General features: G+C 39.9%; 1 protein-coding gene and 1 long non-coding RNA gene across 2 annotated transcripts in view; one reads left to right on the top strand and one right to left on the bottom strand.

Annotated features, from left to right (window-relative positions):
* The first annotated feature begins 1846 nt into the window (after positions 1-1846).
* LOC134745964 (uncharacterized) overlaps positions 1847-20140 on the top strand; it is a 123942-nt gene continuing 105648 nt past the window's right edge. Inside the window, exon 1 of the long non-coding RNA XR_010128209.1 lies at positions 1847-1960. This is a non-coding gene — a long non-coding RNA (uncharacterized LOC134745964). The remainder of the gene's footprint in view (positions 1961-20140) is intronic.
* LOC134745753 (uncharacterized) lies at positions 15049-15888 on the bottom strand. The gene has a single exon (XM_063679828.1). It carries the CDS (start codon positions 15868-15870, stop codon positions 15067-15069), a length of 804 nt encoding a protein of 267 aa, XP_063535898.1. The 5' UTR covers positions 15871-15888; the 3' UTR covers positions 15049-15066.

The raw sequence follows: 20140 nt of genomic DNA on the forward strand, positions 1-20140 counted from the left end.
CGCTATGTGAGCCTCGTGAGGCCCACCATACAAAAGTTTCATATATTCAATTTGAACCTTGTAGTGCGGTAAATTGCGATCAATTTCGCTTATATGTGAGAAAGCAATGAAACAAAGGTACTTTATATTTTAGAGTGTATATTAGGCCTTATGATTAAAAGTAGCTAGTCGCTGTTTTCGTCCAAACACAGCATCACAGTGACGAGCCAGTCGGCGCGTGACGTGCGAGTCGAATCGGAGATCTGCGGTGATCCAGCGGTCTTATTCTCGTTGCTCGCCAAGCGTAAACGAGTTGACAGCTCAGTCCTATCATGATCGGCGGCCGATCGTAAGATCAGGCAATTCGTAATAATTCCATGTGCCATGCGGGCAGAACGTAGTTGGTTATATAATATCAGGGGATTCAGTAGACTCGACAGAATGACAGGTATGACGTGGATATCACTTTTAATTTCTTAACGGCGGCAAACGCCGTTGATTATAGCCATAATCCCAGTGTGGCCTTATGAAAAACGCCGAGTTAACGCGTTTCCCGGAGTTTCCCGTTAGTGTGACCCCAGCATATGAAAACGTCGAATTAACGCGTTTCTCATTAGTGTGGCCCCAGCATATGAAAAACATCGAATTAACGCGTTTCCCGGAGTTTCCCGTTAGTGTGACCCCAGCATATAAAAACGTCGTTTTAACGCGTTAATTAGCGCTTTTTCCGGAGGTTCCCGTTAGTGTGACCCCAGCATATGAAAGACGTTGAATTAACGCGTTAATTAACGCATCTCCCGTTAGTGTGGCCCCAGAATTTTATAAATAGTGTGTAAAACAATAATTATGGTACTTATCTATCCAATATGTTACACCTTGATGTAGGTTTGTGTTGACAAAATAATCATTTGCTTCTTATTAGATAAGTACCTATTTGTCATTTTCTAAATTATCAAATTACCCCATTTCCAAGATTAGGTAAAAATAGGCATCTTATAAGCAAATTATCTTTATTCCCAAATGTATGTGAGACGAAACAGGAGGGCAAAGAATTAGGTATTTACCGAGTCTCGTAATGAAAATGAGCTTTCTTAATACTAATATGTACATTCTACATCTGTATTAAAATAATGTAAGTATACATTTTGAGCCTTTTGACAACGCAATAAGGTTCAAAGTTGTAAATATATAAATAACGTCGACTGTGAGTACAAGTTGGCACTTGGATATTATTTAAAAGTAAAAAAGTAAAGTAAAGTAAAAATAATTTATTGTACACAAAAGTTTTAGGAAGAAACAAAAATTATCTGGTCTTAAAACTAAGAGACAATTATGTACATTTATGCATTAGCAATGAAGGTTGTACCGGTTCCTACACGGCGTAGCTTGTCACGAAGGTAACCAATTCAGACACGAAATATCAGTGACATGATTTGTGCGAAATGCCAATATTTATTAATTCTATTTGTCGATCGTCGATATATATCGTGGTGGGGGCCGATCGCGGACATCGCAATTCGACATTTCCTTATCTGCCTCTCTATCAAATATAGTAATTTTTTACTTTCTATATGGTCTGAGTTCCTACTTAGACCATACAGAGATCCTTCTCTGTGAGGTAGAGTGGTGGTAAATTAGTGTTTTGGGTGCCCAAATTGTCATGAAAAAAAGACTGAAGATTGACGTCTTGACATTTTCAGATAGTGTCTCACCAATTAGGTATCGTAAAACCATCATCTTATCAGCCTTTTATCGCCACTGCTGAGCATAGGCCTCTCTTTGAGAAAAACCACCTAACAATAAGTCCAATAGCTCACAACTATGGTCTAAAAGTAACTTGACTATTCTGCGTTCAGTAGGACTAAGATGGTCGGTTTTTTATCGTCTGTTATCATGCCTGTCACGTTCTAACAAGTATGTAAGTGCGAAAGTGCCGCATGACATGACAAGTGATAAAAATGCGACCATGATACCGCCGCAGGTGTAGGTAAATATTATTTGAATAATGAAAAACATGAAACTCCAAAAAGGAGATTGGTATATTGATAGGTAGGTACTATAACCTATATAAGCGGCTTTCCACAGAGAAGGGTCCTAATCCTAATGCACACGGAGGCACTTTTAGACATGGAATGCCACATATTATATAAGTATCATCTTTCACTCACAATAATTTTGTCTTAATTATGAATGATACAAATAATAAACTCCGAAACTTTTCCCTGCCAGCGAAAAAGCTCACAAAGAGCTTTAGAAGCTACTCAGCAAATACCTACAGCTTTTTCAGGTTTAGCTGCCGCTTTAATCCTAAAGTCCTGCCATATTGTGAATTCTAGTTCTTTTAAAGAAACACGGCGGCCACGTCGGGGGTTACGGTTTTGTTTTAATCATACGAAGCTAATTTTTGTTATTTCTTTTTTTATGAAGAGATGTAAAAATGAATCTACAATTGAGAACAATGAAAAAGTTCACTTTGTATTGAAATTTCTGATATAATGTCGTTGTGTGTCTGTACAATTTTAAAGATGTCCTTTTCTGGTTCTTAGGGCGGTTTCAGATTAGCGTTTTTACGTGCCTGTAAGCTCGTTTTTGGAAGGCGTGTAGGCGCGTATAGGGGAGACAGGGGCAGCCTTGTGCACTTTTTCCATTAATTGCCATAGTTCAAAATATTACATATTGAAACCAGTTTTAAGCCTCTACACCCTACGTTATTAAGCTATGTAATTACTGCATTTGCACATATATAAAGCTAAAGATTAAAGTACAAATTAGATTTATGCAACAATATTTTTATTTGTAGTTTTAATCGTGTGTCGATAGATGGCAGTGAATTCATTGTGGCTACAAAATTTACTAATCCTCTTTGTATTCAGGTTATTGAATTTTTTGCAGAGGTTTCTTTCTTATTATTCAATTAGGTATTTGAAACCTAATTAAGTAATGTATGAAAGTTAAGTACAACAAGGCCAGATGTTTATATAAATTATGGCGATGAAGTAAATAAGTAATGTAAGTAGGTACTTAAGACGTACAAAACATATACCTATACAGTAAGAAATAGCGTCTGAGATCTTGACTGCCAAATTATCTGTAAGTTATAGAACCTAATTATCTCATAAACAAGTTTCTAGGAGTAAGACAATTAATTAAAATACAAGTAGGAGTAAAATGAAGTTGTCATCTTAGTGTTGGGCTTAGTTTGCTGGCTCCTTAATTAATTAATTCCACTACTATTTCTGTTTTAAGGATGCTTTTTTAATTTCAAAACTGCGAGTAAATAAGTGAAATACTTACAAATCAAAAAGCCACTCCACTGTGCTTAAAAGTTACTAGACCTAACAAATCAACGCATATTAAACTATACCTACCTACATACGAGTATTTCACTGCGGCGTTACATCTTCTTTACATAGGGTAGGTACCGTTGGTCTATAAGTTTGTAGTTTTTTTAGTGTATCTTCCATACCAATATACATACATGCTTGCCAAATGACGAGTGTTCTTCACTGGCGCGAATTGCAAAATATTCTTTTCACTGATCCAACTGTCAACCGCTCGCTTTGAACATACAGAAATCATAAAAAACATGCGTATGCTTCGGAAAGTTTAATTTAGTCCGATTTTCTAACATGCTTAAATTATATATAACTTGACATTACACTAAACATTTACTAGACATATAAAGTAAGTACCTACTAGATTTCATTGTGTGTGTGTTGTGTGATTCCATTGGATATCTCACTCTGTATAAGACATAAACTTGCCAGGCGCTTCTATTATTAACCACGGGCATTGTGTCAATTTTTAATGACCTATCTCCGGCTAAGGCAAGGCCCCAATTATGATTATAGAGATCTGCAGTTTGGGTCTTATTTGGCCGTTAATGATGTAGTTTAATGGTTGTCTCATTAGCTCGAGATTTTAGGGGCAGTTTTTGTATTCCTCACAGTTTTCCTTCATTTATTGACTCATTATAATATCAAATTTAAACTGTTGTGAGACATACTAACATTAAATAATTTTACGGTTTAGACTCACTTAGTGGGGTTGGCAACTGTCAAAGGTTTGCAGAGATGACGCCATCATAGCTTGCTTGGCATCCAGGGCATTAAAAAAACCGGCCAAGTGCGAGTCGGACTCGCGCACCGAGGGTTCCGTACATTACATAATTTTAACAATGTATTTTTATGTGAAACGTGAGTGAAAGGTAAATTGCGGTTTACGATTTATGACGTATTAAAAAAAACTACTTACTAGATCTCGTTCAAACCAATTTTCGGTGGAAGTTTGAATGGTAATGTACATCATATATTTTTTTTCAGTTTTATCATTCTCTTATTTTAGAAGGTACAGGGGGGGGGGGACACACATTTTACCACTTTGGAAGGGTCTCTCGCGCAAACTATTCAGTTTAGAAAAAAATGATATTAGAAACCTCAATATCATTCTTGAAGAACTATCATAGATACCCCACACGTATGGGTTTGATAAAAAAAAAATATTGAGTTTCAGTTCCAAGTATGGGGAACCCCCAAAATTTATTGTTCTTTTGCTATTTTTGTGTGAAAATCTTAATGCGGTTCATAGAATACATCTACTTACCAAGTTTCAACAGTATTGTCGCGAATAGGTATAAGTAGGTCTAGGCATAAAATAACGTGTAAATAATTGACGATTCTGTTTTATATTCTGTTTGTGTGATAACTGTTTTATTTCCATTTCGTGTGTTTATGTTTTTACTTTTATATGTTTTACTTCTTTTTTGTGCATAGTTATAAGAATCAATGTCCCACAATAAATATTACCTATTCCCTAACTTTGTAAAATAGCGTAAGCTGATTGGCCAATAAATGGATACTGACTCTGCACAACACACCCACGTGACACAGTGGGCGGGGCGCGGTCGCGCTCTCATATAAATATGACTGCCCAACCTAGCCTCGTCAGTCTTTCTACAACACCTCTACACTTAACATCTTATTAACCCTAAAATAAGTGTTCTTACTAACCCTCACACTAACCCGGTAACATGGTGGTGGTATTTCTGAGGTAATCGGCAGCGGTAGCTTCACTTCGGTCAGCGCGTTCCAGTCTTCGGCGTACGAGCTTCAAGAAAAACAGTCTACGCTCAACAATTATGGTCCTTCGAGCCGGATAAAGAACAAAGAAACAAGTACGCGCTGAGTGTTGAGAATTTCTCCACTCAGATAGAAGAAAGAACAAAGAAACAAGTACGCGCTGAGTGTCGAGATTTTTCTCCACTCAGATAGAAAAAAGAAGCTTGAAAAACGAACGCGCTGAGCCTTGAAGTACGCTTCAGCTCAGACCCTTACCCAATTACCCCTCCATACCCCACTAAACCGGCTTGCCGGTCGGACCGTGCTGTGTTGTAGGTTTTCCTCCACTCACGCGTCCTGGCAACTTTCGTTGCATGTGTCACATGGTGATGCCATCACACTGCTTTCGAACGCTCTAGGCATTGCACTTTGTCATTGCGGGAGATTCAGTGCATCGAGGGATTTACGCTTAGGGGCACTGACGTTGCGCTCTGTGGCGTCAGGGCATAGGTGTTAGGCAGGTAAATTTGTATATAGTTAGGGACCCCCCGCGTGTGTGTCAAGAAAGAAGAAGATGTCTACGAAGAGTACGAGAAATCTTCGACCGCGCGCTAAGGGCCCGCCTGCCCCCGCGCCCACAGAGACCCCTACCCCCTCGTCCGGCAAGACCACGTCTACCGAGACACATACATGGAGCAAAGGCTCCACCGGCAACCAAGTGAATAGCGGTGGAGAGATAGACAACAATTCGGTACACTCGAACGCATTCGAAGATACGGTAGTAGAACGCAGTAGGTCAAATACGCTAGTAAATAAAGACCCCGTGGTCGCGCCGCCGCCGCCGCGGGCGCCGTCTGTTCGTGGATCAATCAGAGGTCGCGAATCGGTAAATAGGGATCGTGATAGTCAATTATCGGTGCTCATGGCCGAGCTCGAGGTTCATAAAGCCGCTCTAGTTGTCGCTCAGAAGCAGTCCGATACTGCCAAATTAAAGCTGCAGATCGCCGAATTGGAGGCGAATTCTGACAGAGGCAGTACCGTGGCTGACGAGTCTGAACGGCGTACTAGGAATTGGGTAGGACAACAGTGTAGGCCACAGGAGCAAGACGTCGCGATCGAGAATAGTAAAATTCCCTTGCCGAAGGAGACAGCGCCGCCGCCGCGCGCCGCCGCCATTGAGCGGGGTACTAGTAGGCCGCAACCGCGTTATTTAGAGGTGCCACACGGCAGTTATGCACCTATCTACCATAAGCCGCCCGAGTTACCCTCATTCGGAGGAGATATAACCGAATGGATTTCATTTAGGGCAGAGTTCGAGGACACGTCTCCCATGTTTAGTGCCGTCAATAACGTAAGTCGTATTAGGCGCGCGCTCAAAGGCGAGGCTCGGACCGCCGTGAAATCAATAATGTACACAGTTCAGGACCCGTACGAAATTATGGAGGCGCTAGAACGGCAATTCGGCGACCCGGAGGAAATTGTGTTAACGGAGTTGCATAATATAAAACGTATGCCGCGCTTGTCAGAAGACAACGCGAACATAACTTCCTTCGCCGCACATATTGCGAATGCCGTCGCAACCATACGTTCGCTGCGACAAGAGCAGTACTTACACGCGCCTGAACTTGTAAACAAAATCGTGGACAAACTCAATCTGATTGTGCGTTACGAATGGGCAAAATATAGGCAGTCTAATAGTCAAACTCCCGGTCTAGTTGCATTATCGGAGTTTGACTATTAGACTGCCTATATTTTGCCCATTCGTAACGCACAATCAGATTGAGTTTGTCCACGATTTTGTTTACAAGTTCAGGCGCGTGTAAGTACTGCTCTTGTCGCAGCGAACGTATGGTTGCGACGGCATTCGCAATATGTGCGGCGAAGGAAGTTATGTTCGCGTTGTCTTCTGACAAGCGCGGCATACGTTTTATATTATGCAACTCCGTTAACACAATTTCCTCCGGGTCGCCGAATTGCCGTTCTAGCGCCTCCATAATTTCGTACGGGTCCTGAACTGTGTACATTATTGATTTCACGGCGGTCCGAGCCTCGCCTTTGAGCGCGCGCCTAATACGACTTACGTTATTGACGGCACTAAACATGGGAGACGTGTCCTCGAACTCTGCCCTAAATGAAATCCATTCGGTTATATCTCCTCCGAATGAGGGTAACTCGGGCGGCTTATGGTAGATAGGTGCATAACTGCCGTGTGGCACCTCTAAATAACGCGGTTGCGGCCTACTAGTACCCCGCTCAATGGCGGCGGCTCGGACCGCCGTGAAATCAATAATGTACACAGTTCAGGACCCGTACGAAATTATGGAGGCGCTAGAACGGCAATTCGGCGACCCGGAGGAAATTGTGTTAACGGAGTTGCATAATATAAAACGTATGCCGCGCTTGTCAGAAGACAACGCGAACATAACTTCCTTCGCCGCACATATTGCGAATGCCGTCGCAACCATACGTTCGCTGCGACAAGAGCAGTACTTACACGCGCCTGAACTTGTAAACAAAATCGTGGACAAACTCAATCTGATTGTGCGTTACGAATGGGCAAAATATAGGCAGTCTAATAGTCAAACTCCCGGTCTAGTTGCATTATCGGAGTTTTTGAACGAAATTAGCACTGCAGCCAAACGCATCAACCGACATAGGCCAGCTACATCGCGCTATACCGTAAATGCGGCGTCTTTTGAGCGCGGATCTAAGCGATCGAGTCGAACTCTCCCTAATAGGTCTCGCGCCCCCGTGTCTACCCGCGATAGTAGTAGTAGTAGTGGCTCGGAGTCAGATATTCACGAAACTCATACACGCGAAGATGAGTACAAACCTAAAAATAAAAAGTATACTACCGTCGCGCTCGCGAAACATCGCGATAGTAGTCAAACCAAACCCACGCCGTCCGAACCTAGACTCCGCCAGGAATTGTCCGAATCTACTCCGCCGCGCAATACGTGCCCTATTTGTGAAAAGGAACATACAGTAGACACGTGCGCACAGTTTACGGCGGCAGCAATTCCTGAAAGATGGGAGCTAGTGAAGGAAGCGAGGCTGTGTTTTAATTGTTTAAAATCTGCGCATCATAAACTATTTAAATGTAAATACGTTGCGTGTGGCGTCGGCCAATGCGAGGCAGGCCACCATAAGTTATTACACGGGTTGAACGCGGCCGCGTCCGCGAACGGTAATAACACAACGAGCGCAGTAAATACAATTTCTTTCGCGTCGAATAAGCCCGCAGTAATATCAAGCGTTGGCAGTGGTGCAGGCAATACGTCTTTCGCGTGGGGGAGCGAAAGCTTCCAAGACCCGCTCAAGAACGTGCCCACCACTCCGATATTACCTGCAAAACGGGAAATAGCGTCATTATTCGACCGAAACAAACCCGCTCAAATAGGAGCAACCTCTCGGTGGGTTGTAGAACCCGAACCCAAACGCGATTATAAGCCGCGATCGTCCACACTACGCACGCTCGCGCCCGTCGTCGACAACGCCGCGATACGTCATAAGCGACGACGCGTGTCGAAGTCCGTTCGCCCAAACATGAAAACTAAAAGTAAATTCGAGTACCTACCTGAGGTAAAATGTTTTTCCGAATACACGCATTTAGTTAGGGCCACGGCTAGGGTTCTGGTTGCCGCCGAGGTAAATAATGCCAAGATGCTCTCTAAGAAAATAGACACAGAGATGAACAAAGGGGATTTGATTATTGCGGAAATATCGCTAATCAAACGGAGCCAATATGAAGCCTTTCCAGAAGAGATGGAGTCCCTGGAAGCTGGGCACGCGCTACCGACAAAATCTCCGCTACGAGCGATCGCAGTAAAATTAGATGAATACGGAGTCATCGTGACAGACGTCGGAAGCAAGCAAGTACCCGTCCTGCACGCTAAGGAAGACTTCGCCAAACTGTTGATCCATCATTTTCACACTCTGTGCAACAGCAATCACTCGACATTAATTAGCGAGCTGAAACATAGATATCACATAGTCGGACTGCGCGGTAGTGTTCGTTATAAATCACGTAAGCGCCAATGGTGTCGGACCTGTAGCGGGGCCAACCTCAAGGTTCCCGTGGGCGACTTACCATTAGAAAGGCCTCAAACGAATCCACTAGTATATAACGCGGCAGCTACGGATAAACCCGACTCACACAGCAAGAAACAGAAATTGCACGTAGGCGACAGCGTCACAGTAATCGACTGCTCCGTGCCACAAAGTAAATGGTCTAGAGGCGAAATCGCACAACTCTTTCACGGCCCAGATGGCCACATAAGAGTAGCCATTGTACACACGAGCGCAGGTGACGTCCGCTGCCCAGTTTCCAGGCTTATTCCTACACGCTCCTCTACTATATACGGTGTTGACACACGTGGGGGAGAACTGTCGCGAATAGGTATAAGTAGGTCTAGGCATAAAATAACGTGTAAATAATTGACGATTCTGTTTTATATTCTGTTTGTGTGATAACTGTTTTATTTCCATTTCGTGTGTTTATGTTTTTACTTTTATATGTTTTACTTCTTTTTTGTGCATAGTTATAAGAATCAATGTCCCACAATAAATATTACCTATTCCCTAACTTTGTAAAATAGCGTAAGCTGATTGGCCAATAAATGGATACTGACTCTGCACAACACACCCACGTGACACAGTGGGCGGGGCGCGGTCGCGCTCTCATATAAATATGACTGCCCAACCTAGCCTCGTCAGTCTTTCTACAACACCTCTACACTTAACATCTTATTAACCCTAAAATAAGTGTTCTTACTAACCCTCACACTAACCCGGTAACATGGTGGTGGTATTTCTGAGGTAATCGGCAGCGGTAGCTTCACTTCGGTCAGCGCGTTCCAGTCTTCGGCGTACGAGCTTCAAGAAAAACAGTCTACGCTCAACAAGTATAGTTCTTATAGTTTCAGAGAAAAGTGGCTGTGACATACGGACGGACAGACAGACAGACAGACAGACAGACAGTCATGACGAATCTATAAGGGTTCCGTTTTTTGCCATTTGGCTACGGAACCCTAAAAACAAAGATTTGACACAATTCTAGGGATTGACAGGGCAAGCTATGCTGGCGCCATCTGCTAATTATTTCGACCGGCCAACCCCATTGTTTTTAGTCACTCGCATGTCGCGCAAGGCGCTTTTCGCTACAACGCGGACAAATCGCATAATCGGCTACAAGCGTAGCTCGCGCTGGCAGTGAATGCGCGTCAATTTTATTGTAATTTCAATATTTTAAATTATGTTCTAACGATTTTAGGTTAATTCACGCAGCAATGTAATATATAGAAATAATTTGAATATTAAATTCAATAGTACAAATGAAACTCATCGAAGCGCAATTAAATTTTATACTGGATTACAATTCCATCGAGAAAACTTAAGCGTCTTCAAAAGGTTTTTTGCTTTTCTTGCTTAGTGAGGCATTTCAATTTCATTTGACTGAAATTATTTCCAGCTTACAATTTAATAATAGAATATCTTTTTTGTTTATGCTTTAAAATATTTAATTTGATTAATTTAATAGCCGTTTCAAATATTTTTACACAATTTTCAATAAAATTGTGGCTGAATGCCGATGGGTCTGTGCCTTCAATGCCTAAACTGCCAAAATAATTTCAAAATGGTGGATTAATATTTGAAATAGCGTATTTAAAATTAATTTTGCTTAAAATTTAGTTTTTTCTTCGCAAGTGTGATGAAAAACATTGTGTGTAACTCGGGGGGTAAGAATATTGTTACTTACTTCCTACGTTGCACAATGTACTATAATGAAATCACCACTCACCACAAAAGAATTAACTTACATATACACGTGGGCTTAAGCTAAAACTGTAACGTACAAGGACTATAGGGAGCTCATAAAATTTCGCGTAAGTTTACGGCCGTGTCAGTTAATCGTAAGATGTACGTCACCGTAAACGTAAGGATTTACGCTTGGGTCAATCTCGGGGCTGGCTGCCATGTAATTACGCCGTAAAATGATTTAACGGCGTATAAATGTTTTAGTGACTGCTTCTGTGGAAAGGTCGTTTCGGTTTTCATTTTGTGAGGGTGCCCGCTAGCTGGCGCCCGCTAGTACCACAGGGCGGACACGCTATACATCAAAAATTACTTGCGTTTCTATGTGTGAACGTTACGTCTGTATACACGCGTCATGCGTCATAGTGTGGGTAAGTTGCTTGAAAATAGTACTGAGCGGCTGGCAAACGGCCGTCAATCTGGTGTCGCGGGGCGCGGTAATTCGAGTCGGGGCGGGGCGGTGCGTGGCCGTTCTGTATGATAATACTATTACTTATTCTGTGTTAGTACACCCGTAAGTCTACACGGGTTTGCGTATTCGCATGAATGTCAGTGACAGATCTATGACGTCATTCTGAAAGCCCAGCTCTTAAAACCAAAATGAAAGTAGTAGCAAAGATAGATATAACTCCGTAATAGATGGATAGTCTAAGGAAAAAACGTGCCTCGAAAATCAAGAAAATTTGATTCTCGTTCAGAGGGCGCTACTAGTTTTGGCCAACTGTCGTATAGATGGCGTTGACGGTTTCGTTTGTTATTTAAGAATTTTAACGCATATCAGTGACAGAACATGGGTCAAAATCATAAAAATAATTAATGCAAATAAAAAAATCATTTATCTATATTTAAATACATTTTATCGTATTTTTATAAATCTTCATTTTTAGTTTTAAAGTGGCAGTGACAGATGGCAGTGAATTTACTGGGGTTACAAAATTTACTATGACAGTACCGCTCTAGTATAAGTTACTCTATGGTAGTAGGTAACATTGTACCTAGTTCTAGTTGCTACACATGAAGGTTTATTTCTCTAGTAGTTTCAAACTAACTAAACAACTGTTAAATATTAACATTACTGCTACGAAGCAACAATATCATAAATGGCATTGCGTTAACAATATGGAGGCACCGCGGCACATGCCAGCAATCCACGCTACCTACTAGTGTTGGTAGGTACTAGAGTCTTTTGAGTCTAAATTTGAAAAACTCGACTGGTACGAGACTGCGCTAAAAACTTATTTAAGTATTTTGAATCCCGAATAGACTCCTTTATGTGGCGAAGAGGAAGATACAATAGAATACCTTAAGTGTTAATGTCACGCCCTCGCCAGACAAAGAATGAAGGTCTTTGGAACAGGCTATCTGGAACCAAAAGAATTCAAAACGCTATCCATGAGATCCATTATCATATGGAGATAATGGGAAAAGCCCTTGAGTAGCGGACGGATCTGATCCCTATGGGTCGAAGTGTATCCGCAAGGGCCCCCGAAACCATAAGATAAGATAAGACTCCTTTATTCTTTTTTAAGCGCAACTCAAAAGTATTTGAGTCTCCGAATAAAGACTACTACAAAAATTTTGTAACCAGCAGTAAAGAAAACAATTGTTATTGTATGATCGTAATCCATGAAAATAATTCATTTTGATTTTTTTTATGAGTCTGATAACGACTCAAGTCTCTACAAAAGGTTCGAGTCTCTAACAAGATGAAATCAACTGAAATTTCGACTTCATCAGGAATATGAGTCTGAAACACACAGTCGAGTCTTAAAACAGAGGACTCAAAGTTCTTGAGTCTTAACCAACACTACTCCGTACTAATTGGGACACCTGCATAGTTGCTGCACTCACCTCATTTCTAAAAGGGCGTAACTGTTAGTAAATCCCTATTATCATATCCCCTTTTATAATGAAGACTACAGTGTTACGTTAATTGTACTGCGTTTAGCATCACTCTTTTACCAAGGCCGTAAAGGTGTTATTTGAATGTCGGCAGTTTTATCTAACTTTGCTTAGGAATAGAACGGTTTTATTGTAAGTTTTAATTAGTGTGACATATTGTGTTTTAAAAGTTGAAAGCGCTGCAGATTAAAAAGCTTGCAACTTAGCTACTAAAGGCTGGCGTCCACTAGGCTCGCCGATTCGTCTTCTATACATTTACTATGAAACTGCATCTATTAACGAAGAGCCGCGGCGCGTCGAATCGAATTTACCATTCATATTAAATGTATAGAAGGCGAATTATTGCGATTCGATTCGATTCGCCTCGGCGAGTCTAGTGGACGCCAGCCTTAACGCTAACATTAAGGTGCAGTGAGTTCAGTTTCATCTCCGAACGCAGCTCGCTGAGCACTGAGCCAGGCCTCCTTCACTCGCTCAAGGCCTCGCGCTATATGCCTGAGCGCTCGCACCGCACGTTTCCCGCGCCTACGTTTCGAAATGCCGAAACCACGTAATTATTGTGCAGTAGATGGGTGTAAAAGTCAAAAAACAAAGGAAAATTTGTCGTTTTTTTCATTTCCGAGAGACGAAGAAAGGTGAGTAGTGTTTTAAATCTATCTTTATGAATTTTGTCACCATTTATTTCTTTGAACATAAGTAGGTAAATCGTAAATTAAGGAGTTTTTTGAGTCAGGTTGTTTTTATATTTCATTGACTAATAAAAAATATGGTTGATTCGCAACATTCGTTTTATTACAATAATAACATAATTAACAGTACAACCCTAGCGCATTCTTACGATGATGCGTTGGCACGTGACTCGCACGGCGAGCAAGGCAGTGTCGACTCTTTGTGCGCGTACTTGTGGTACATTTCTTCTCGTCCTGAGCAGCAGGTATTATTATTAAGATTTTGTAGGCTATTATAGCGTAGGTATTTTCGCTTTAGTATGGGAATGATGTATCTGTTACGTAGTAACTATTTATTAATCTGTGACTGAGCGGACAGCCGTGCATGCCTGGGAGCGCGGATATTATTATTATTGAATTTTATTTTAAAAAAAGTAGTCGATGAGTTAACTCAAAAATAACATTACGCATTTCTAGAAGTAATTTTCATGTTTTTGTGTAAAAATAGTTATAATTTTATAATGGTGAGTTTTAGACCTATGTTCGTAATTGTGGTATTTTATATAAAAAGGGACCTTATTGTCGATGGCGCTTACGCCATTATAAACGATGCCCCGATATAAATACAATGCTGCGCGACGCTGTGCGGCGTAAGCGCCATCGACAATAAGGTCCCTTTTCATAGAAAATGCCCGAATTTATTTCTATCGAGCAAAACTTTAGAATCGATGAAATTACTAGAGAAAGGTCTGAAGATCGCTTTTCATATTTATTAGCAACCTTATTATGATTTTAAAAAAGCGCTACGATTTTTCAAAACTGCTGTCTGAACCTACTGTACCTTAAGCATATCAGGACACCGGTATGGAGCAAAATAGGTATACTAATATGTAGGTACTTATTTTGAACCCAGGCATGCATGCGATGCATACTTTAGTTTACTTATTTGTCATGAATACTAATTTAGTGACCACCTACGTGACAGGAAAGGGCAAAAAGTAACAACACTTAACACAAGGTAGGAGATTATATTAAAATGTTAACAGCTTGTTATGGCTTTGATCTTATTTTGAAACGAACTAGAAGATCCCTCAAGCTTATTGGTGAATGCAAAATGAAGTGAAAGTCGTGCATGAGACGTGCGCCAATCACAAATACGGCCATCAATGTCGTATCAAAACCAGTTAAAAATCATTACAATCGACCTCTATATTTCCCGATCCATAGTTATTACGACTTTGTAGGTATGTAGAATATTGCCTAGGGTACGGCCTTGAGCTCGTTTCAGATAAATTCAGATAAGGGTAGCCAAACTCGACATTTGGCTAGATGAACTTGGCACTAGGTCGATACAAAGTACCTACATCAAAGCCTTGTGATTTATTTTATGATGTAGGAGGCAAACGAGCAGACGGATCGGTTGATGGTAAGCGATTACCGCCGCCTGTTAACCAGTGTTGGCCGAAACGTTAATGCAATTAACCATTAACCAGCCTACATATTGAACCGTAAAAAGTCTCCGACCATTGAAATTTGTACTGGTTAATGGTTAATTGCAATTAACGTTCGTCCAACACTGCTGTCAACACACCAGAGGGGATAATGTTTAACTAAAACCCTCCACAAGATTTAACAGACAGAATAATTTAATCGTCGTAATCAATGTCATCGTATTCGACATAGTCATAATCTGACAGTGTTTCAGACTGTTCATTAGGAACAAGTTTAAAAGCTTGAGTAGAAGTTTGTGTTTCACTATTTGTCAATTGACTGTAGTGAGTTTCTGCTTTTGCTGAAGCTAATGGCAGAACTTGCGTAGATATCTCTGATTCAGACTTGCTGAAGATCTGTGAAGTAGACTGGCTCTCAGGCCGCGTAGGTTCTGTAGCTGGCTGTGTGCAGGGCGTAGTAGGTCGTTTAGCCGGCACTGGGGCTTTTGAAGGCTGTTTACAACCTTGCGGTTGTTTTCTTCCAAAAATATCACAAAGGCGTAACAGCACAGTAGTCGGATCATGCACTGTTTGCCGAACCCTTCCTCGAACTATCAATGGTGTTTCATTTGGCCCGTGTTTTCTAAATTCTATGCCGGCAGCTTTTATTTTCTTGTCGCTCTTCGAGTAACATTTTTCAAGTCTGCGTTGATCCGATGGCAGATCTTTCAAGCAGTTCTCACCACTGCTAGCCTCACAGCTCAAGTAATGGGCTTGAAGATTTATACTGTGTTTTAAATTCTCCAATACGCACATGCGTTTCCCTCCATCTTGATCTATGAAATAATAATTAACTCGAAGTTCGGGTAAATGCTTTACTATCCAAGGGTAAGTCGTTTTAAAGAATTCTTTGTCTTCGAAGGTTGTGAAGTCGGAAAGAATCTTTATTTTCTTACAGGTTCCAAGCTTGATTAAACCAACAACGATTATAAGTCCAAGAAACCAATTAGTAGCAGCCATTTTGAAAACTAGTTGATATCTGATACGGAAAACAGCATTTCTTATATATTACCTTGTATTTTAAAGCCATTACGACGTATTTACAATTACGTTTGACATATTTGAAATAGTTCGTAATTAATCATTTAAAAAAACAATTTGAAGACACATGTTCGTCTTATCAGCTTACACGCGTCAAACAAATAACATAAAAATAATGATGTCATGCCCAAAGTATAATCTAAATTCGATTTACGTTGGTATAGATGACTACTTACCTATGCATGTGGACAATATTTCCTGTCATAAATAATCTTTGTCTACACTGAACACATATCATAAACTATCTATATGCTTTGAAGAATTACGCCCTGCATAAAGATACACTGTTTCGTTAGAACAAATTCCTTATCAGTGAAAATGTTATTATTGCGTATTAATATCAATTTAATAAGGACATTTCAATTTCGAATATCTCTAAAATAGTATTTTATACAATCGTGATATAATAGAGAGCTTTTCAGGGGAGTACCGTGTTTAAGCAAAGAAGCTTGCTGAGTTGCTTAAGTAAGGTACGAGATTGAAAAGCTTGATTATATCACTACCGTTCCCGCTCTATATCCATATTAAGGATGACTCACGTTAGACCGGGCCGTGACCGGGCCGGAGCTTCCGGCGCTTCGTTTTTCGGCCCGGTCTAACGTGAGTCATCCTTTATCCTTCATATCAGATGAAACAATATGGCCTACGTATTTATGATGTATGAGATAGTAGGGATTTTTCACCCCCCCCCCATAAAGGAGCTCCGCGTTCCCACATGGCGACTGCCACTAACAGATTGAAAGACACTGTAACAAGTTTTAGAGCATATTGTATATGTGTCAAAAATATAGAAATTTCCTCATACACTATGAGTGTATGAGGAAATTTCTATATTAAAAAAAAAAAGATTCACATTCACACCGCGACCGCGCTTAAAAATGAATCTTTTAAAGAGGCCAACAATTATAAATCAACAATGCAACACAATGGGTCGCGCCGCTTACCGCTGTTCCGACTTTAATTATAATATGAAATGTTTTGCGGACTTTTAAACCAGGTGCTAGCTGGGACTTTAATGCATTGCTTTACGTTTGTTTTGTTGAACTTTAAGTTTAAATTCCCTCTTTAACCCATATATTATGCCCAGAACTAGTTTTCGTTTTGAATTCCTTGAGATTGCTCGTCTTGGTATATATACATATTTTTTTATTGAAAATCTCAATAGAAATATTTAAATAACAGTGCATGGAACACGGCAGCTTAAAAGTAGAGGTAAACAACACTTGGTATAATCGCTTTGTTTTTCATTGGGTCAAAGATTTTGACACAATGAGCACACAATAATTACCCTACTTACTTTTGTGGTTACCTAATAATATTAAGGTAGAAAGAATTTAACGGTAGTCATCGATCTAAACTCAACTTCTATCTCTAATCTATATCTACCTAGGTTTGGTTTGGCAAATACGAGTAAGTGATCAAATTTACTGTGCCTGGGTTGTAGATTAATATCGTTGACATTCATTATACTAAGTATTGATTGTCCGAGCGTAAGTAGGTAGGTACAAGGTATCTATACCGACGTAAATCAGATTTATATTATACTTTGGGCATGACATCATTATTTCTATGCTATTTTTTTGACGCGTGTAAGCTGATAAGACGGACATGTGTCTTCAAATGGCTTTTTGTGATTAATGACGATTTGACGAACTATTTCATGTATTTTACACGTAATTGTACCTGCAGGAAAGTTATCGTAATGGCTTTTAAATACAAGGTAGTATATAAGAATATTCTTTCCGTATATAGATATTAACTAGTATTCAAAATGGCTGCTACTAATTGGTTTCTTGGACTTATAATCGTTATTGCTTTAGTCAAGCTGGGAACCTGTAAAAAAATAAAGATTCTTTCCGACTTCACAAATTTCGAAGACAAAGAGTTCTATAAAACGACGTACCCTTGGATAGCAAAGCATGTACCCGAACTTCGAGTTAATTATTATTTCATAGATCGAGATGGAGGGAAACGCATGTGCGTATTGGAGAATTTAAAACACAGTATAAATCTTCAAGCCCATTACTTGAGCTGTGAGGCTAGCAGTGGAGAGAACTGCTTGAAAGATCTACCATTGGATCAACGCAGACTTGAAAAATGTTACTTGAAAAGCGACAAGAAAATAAAAGCTGCCAGCAAGGAATTTAGAAAACACGGGACAAACGTAACGCCATTGATAGTTCAAGGAAAGACTCTGCAAACTGTGCATGATCCGACAACTGTGTTGTTACGCCTCTGTGGTATGTTTGGAAGAAAGCAACCTCAAGGTTGTAGACAGCCCTTAAAAGCCCCAGTGCCGGCTAAACGACCTACTACGCCCTGCACACAACAAACTACAGAGCCTACGCGGCCTGAGAGCCAATCTACAGTGCAGAAGTCGACAAAGAAAAAACTTTGTCTTATTTTTCCTCCTAAAAATCAACCTCCGGTTTGTAAGCCCTAATAAGCTCCAAAGTCGACTAAAGTCAGCACGCAACCAGCTGCTGTCTTCACTAAGTCTGAACCATACATATCTGCATCTGCACAGGCTCTGAAGTTACAGATGTAGTACATAATTGTTTTCCATCGTATTTTCTCGGAAACGTACGAATTTGTCATGCAATGCATGTCATGCTTGTTGTACCGAGACTGACTGAGATAGCAAGACACGTTCGTACGTTTCCGTGAAAATACGATGAAAAATAATAATGCACTACAACTGTAGCTCCCGCAAAAGCAAAAACTCAGTACATATTTACCTACTACAGCCAGCTCTTCACAAATAGTGAAACCTAGACTTTTACTGAAGCTTTTGTAGTTCCTAATGAACAGTCATCAGAAACACTGTCAGATGTCGATGACGAAGACATGATTGATTACGACGGTTAAATTCAGCGGTTGGTTCGATTCAAGCTCTGGACACTGGAGGTTTTCGTCATTTTTTTTCCTTCGTATATGACATTTATTTCAGTGTTCAGTTTCAGTGTTACAAGACACTTTAGGTATTTACTTCATTTAGTCAATTTATTTCTTGTATCGATATGCTTGAACTTTTTTAACATTTATCCTTTATTTAGGCTGAAACATCGTCTGTAATTTTGATTGTTTAAGTTAGATTGTATAATAATTATTGTCTTCGGTTACCGCGATATTAGTTACTCATGGAATAAAACTATATCGCGTAGCTTTATCGCGCATCGCGCATATCTTTACTTGAAAATAGTTTTATTGTATAACTAGCCTTATGAACCGATTTTGCATGTACAACCAGCCTAAAAGTTTATAGTTTATTGTCGTTCATTATTTTTGTATGTGGTTATTTTTGCACATTGTAGCTTTTCTTCAGTCACCCGTTGACCACGAACGCTGTAAAGGGTTCGAAACGTCGGGATGTATTATAAATTCAATATGCGCGATATAATTCGGTTTCATAGTTTTATTTTATTTCATATAATTTCTACTAGACTTATATTGACCGGGATATAGACCGTGATTACCTTTTGTATTATTTGTGAGCTCCCGATATTTCGACGCAGTTACATGCATCATGTTCACGGGTCACCCGTCAATATAAGTCTAGTGAAACTAACCGTGAATCATTCAAAACTCTTATATAATTTCTAGTTTTATTTTTTTGGGTAGTTATTGTATTAAATACAGTGGGTATTATTTCTGCAAGTAAAGTGCCTAGTCACGTTTTACAGAAATTAGATCTGTTAAACTATAAATGTAACACATAAACATTTTTTTTTCTTAATAGGTACCTATGTTATTTAAGCATCATGGGCACCTTCACTGGGGACGACAGGCAGCGATGTTTAGTTATCATGTTTTATTAACTTGTTTAGTTTTATTGATTGTCTTATTATTTAATAAAAAATACGCTTACATTATGTCTTTACCATTTCGTTCTTGAAACAACCAAAACCTACACTTAAATTGTTATAAACCTATATCTAAACTTTATTGCACAAAACACAAAAAAATACAAATGGCGGACTTAATGTCTAATGGCATTATTTACTAGTCAACCATCGGGCCAAACAAAGACATGTAAAAATTGTGTAAGGAGAGAAGTAAAATTATTTTATTACAACTATTGTAAAGAACTTAAAACCTTTAATTCTGATAAACTAGGTACATATAGAATACACAAATAAAAATGCTAGGTTATAATTATAAATATATTATACTACTTTTCATACACACT

This window comes from Cydia strobilella, chromosome 12, assembly GCF_947568885.1.
Source record: "Cydia strobilella chromosome 12, ilCydStro3.1, whole genome shotgun sequence".
NCBI lineage: Eukaryota > Metazoa > Arthropoda > Insecta > Lepidoptera > Tortricidae > Cydia > Cydia strobilella.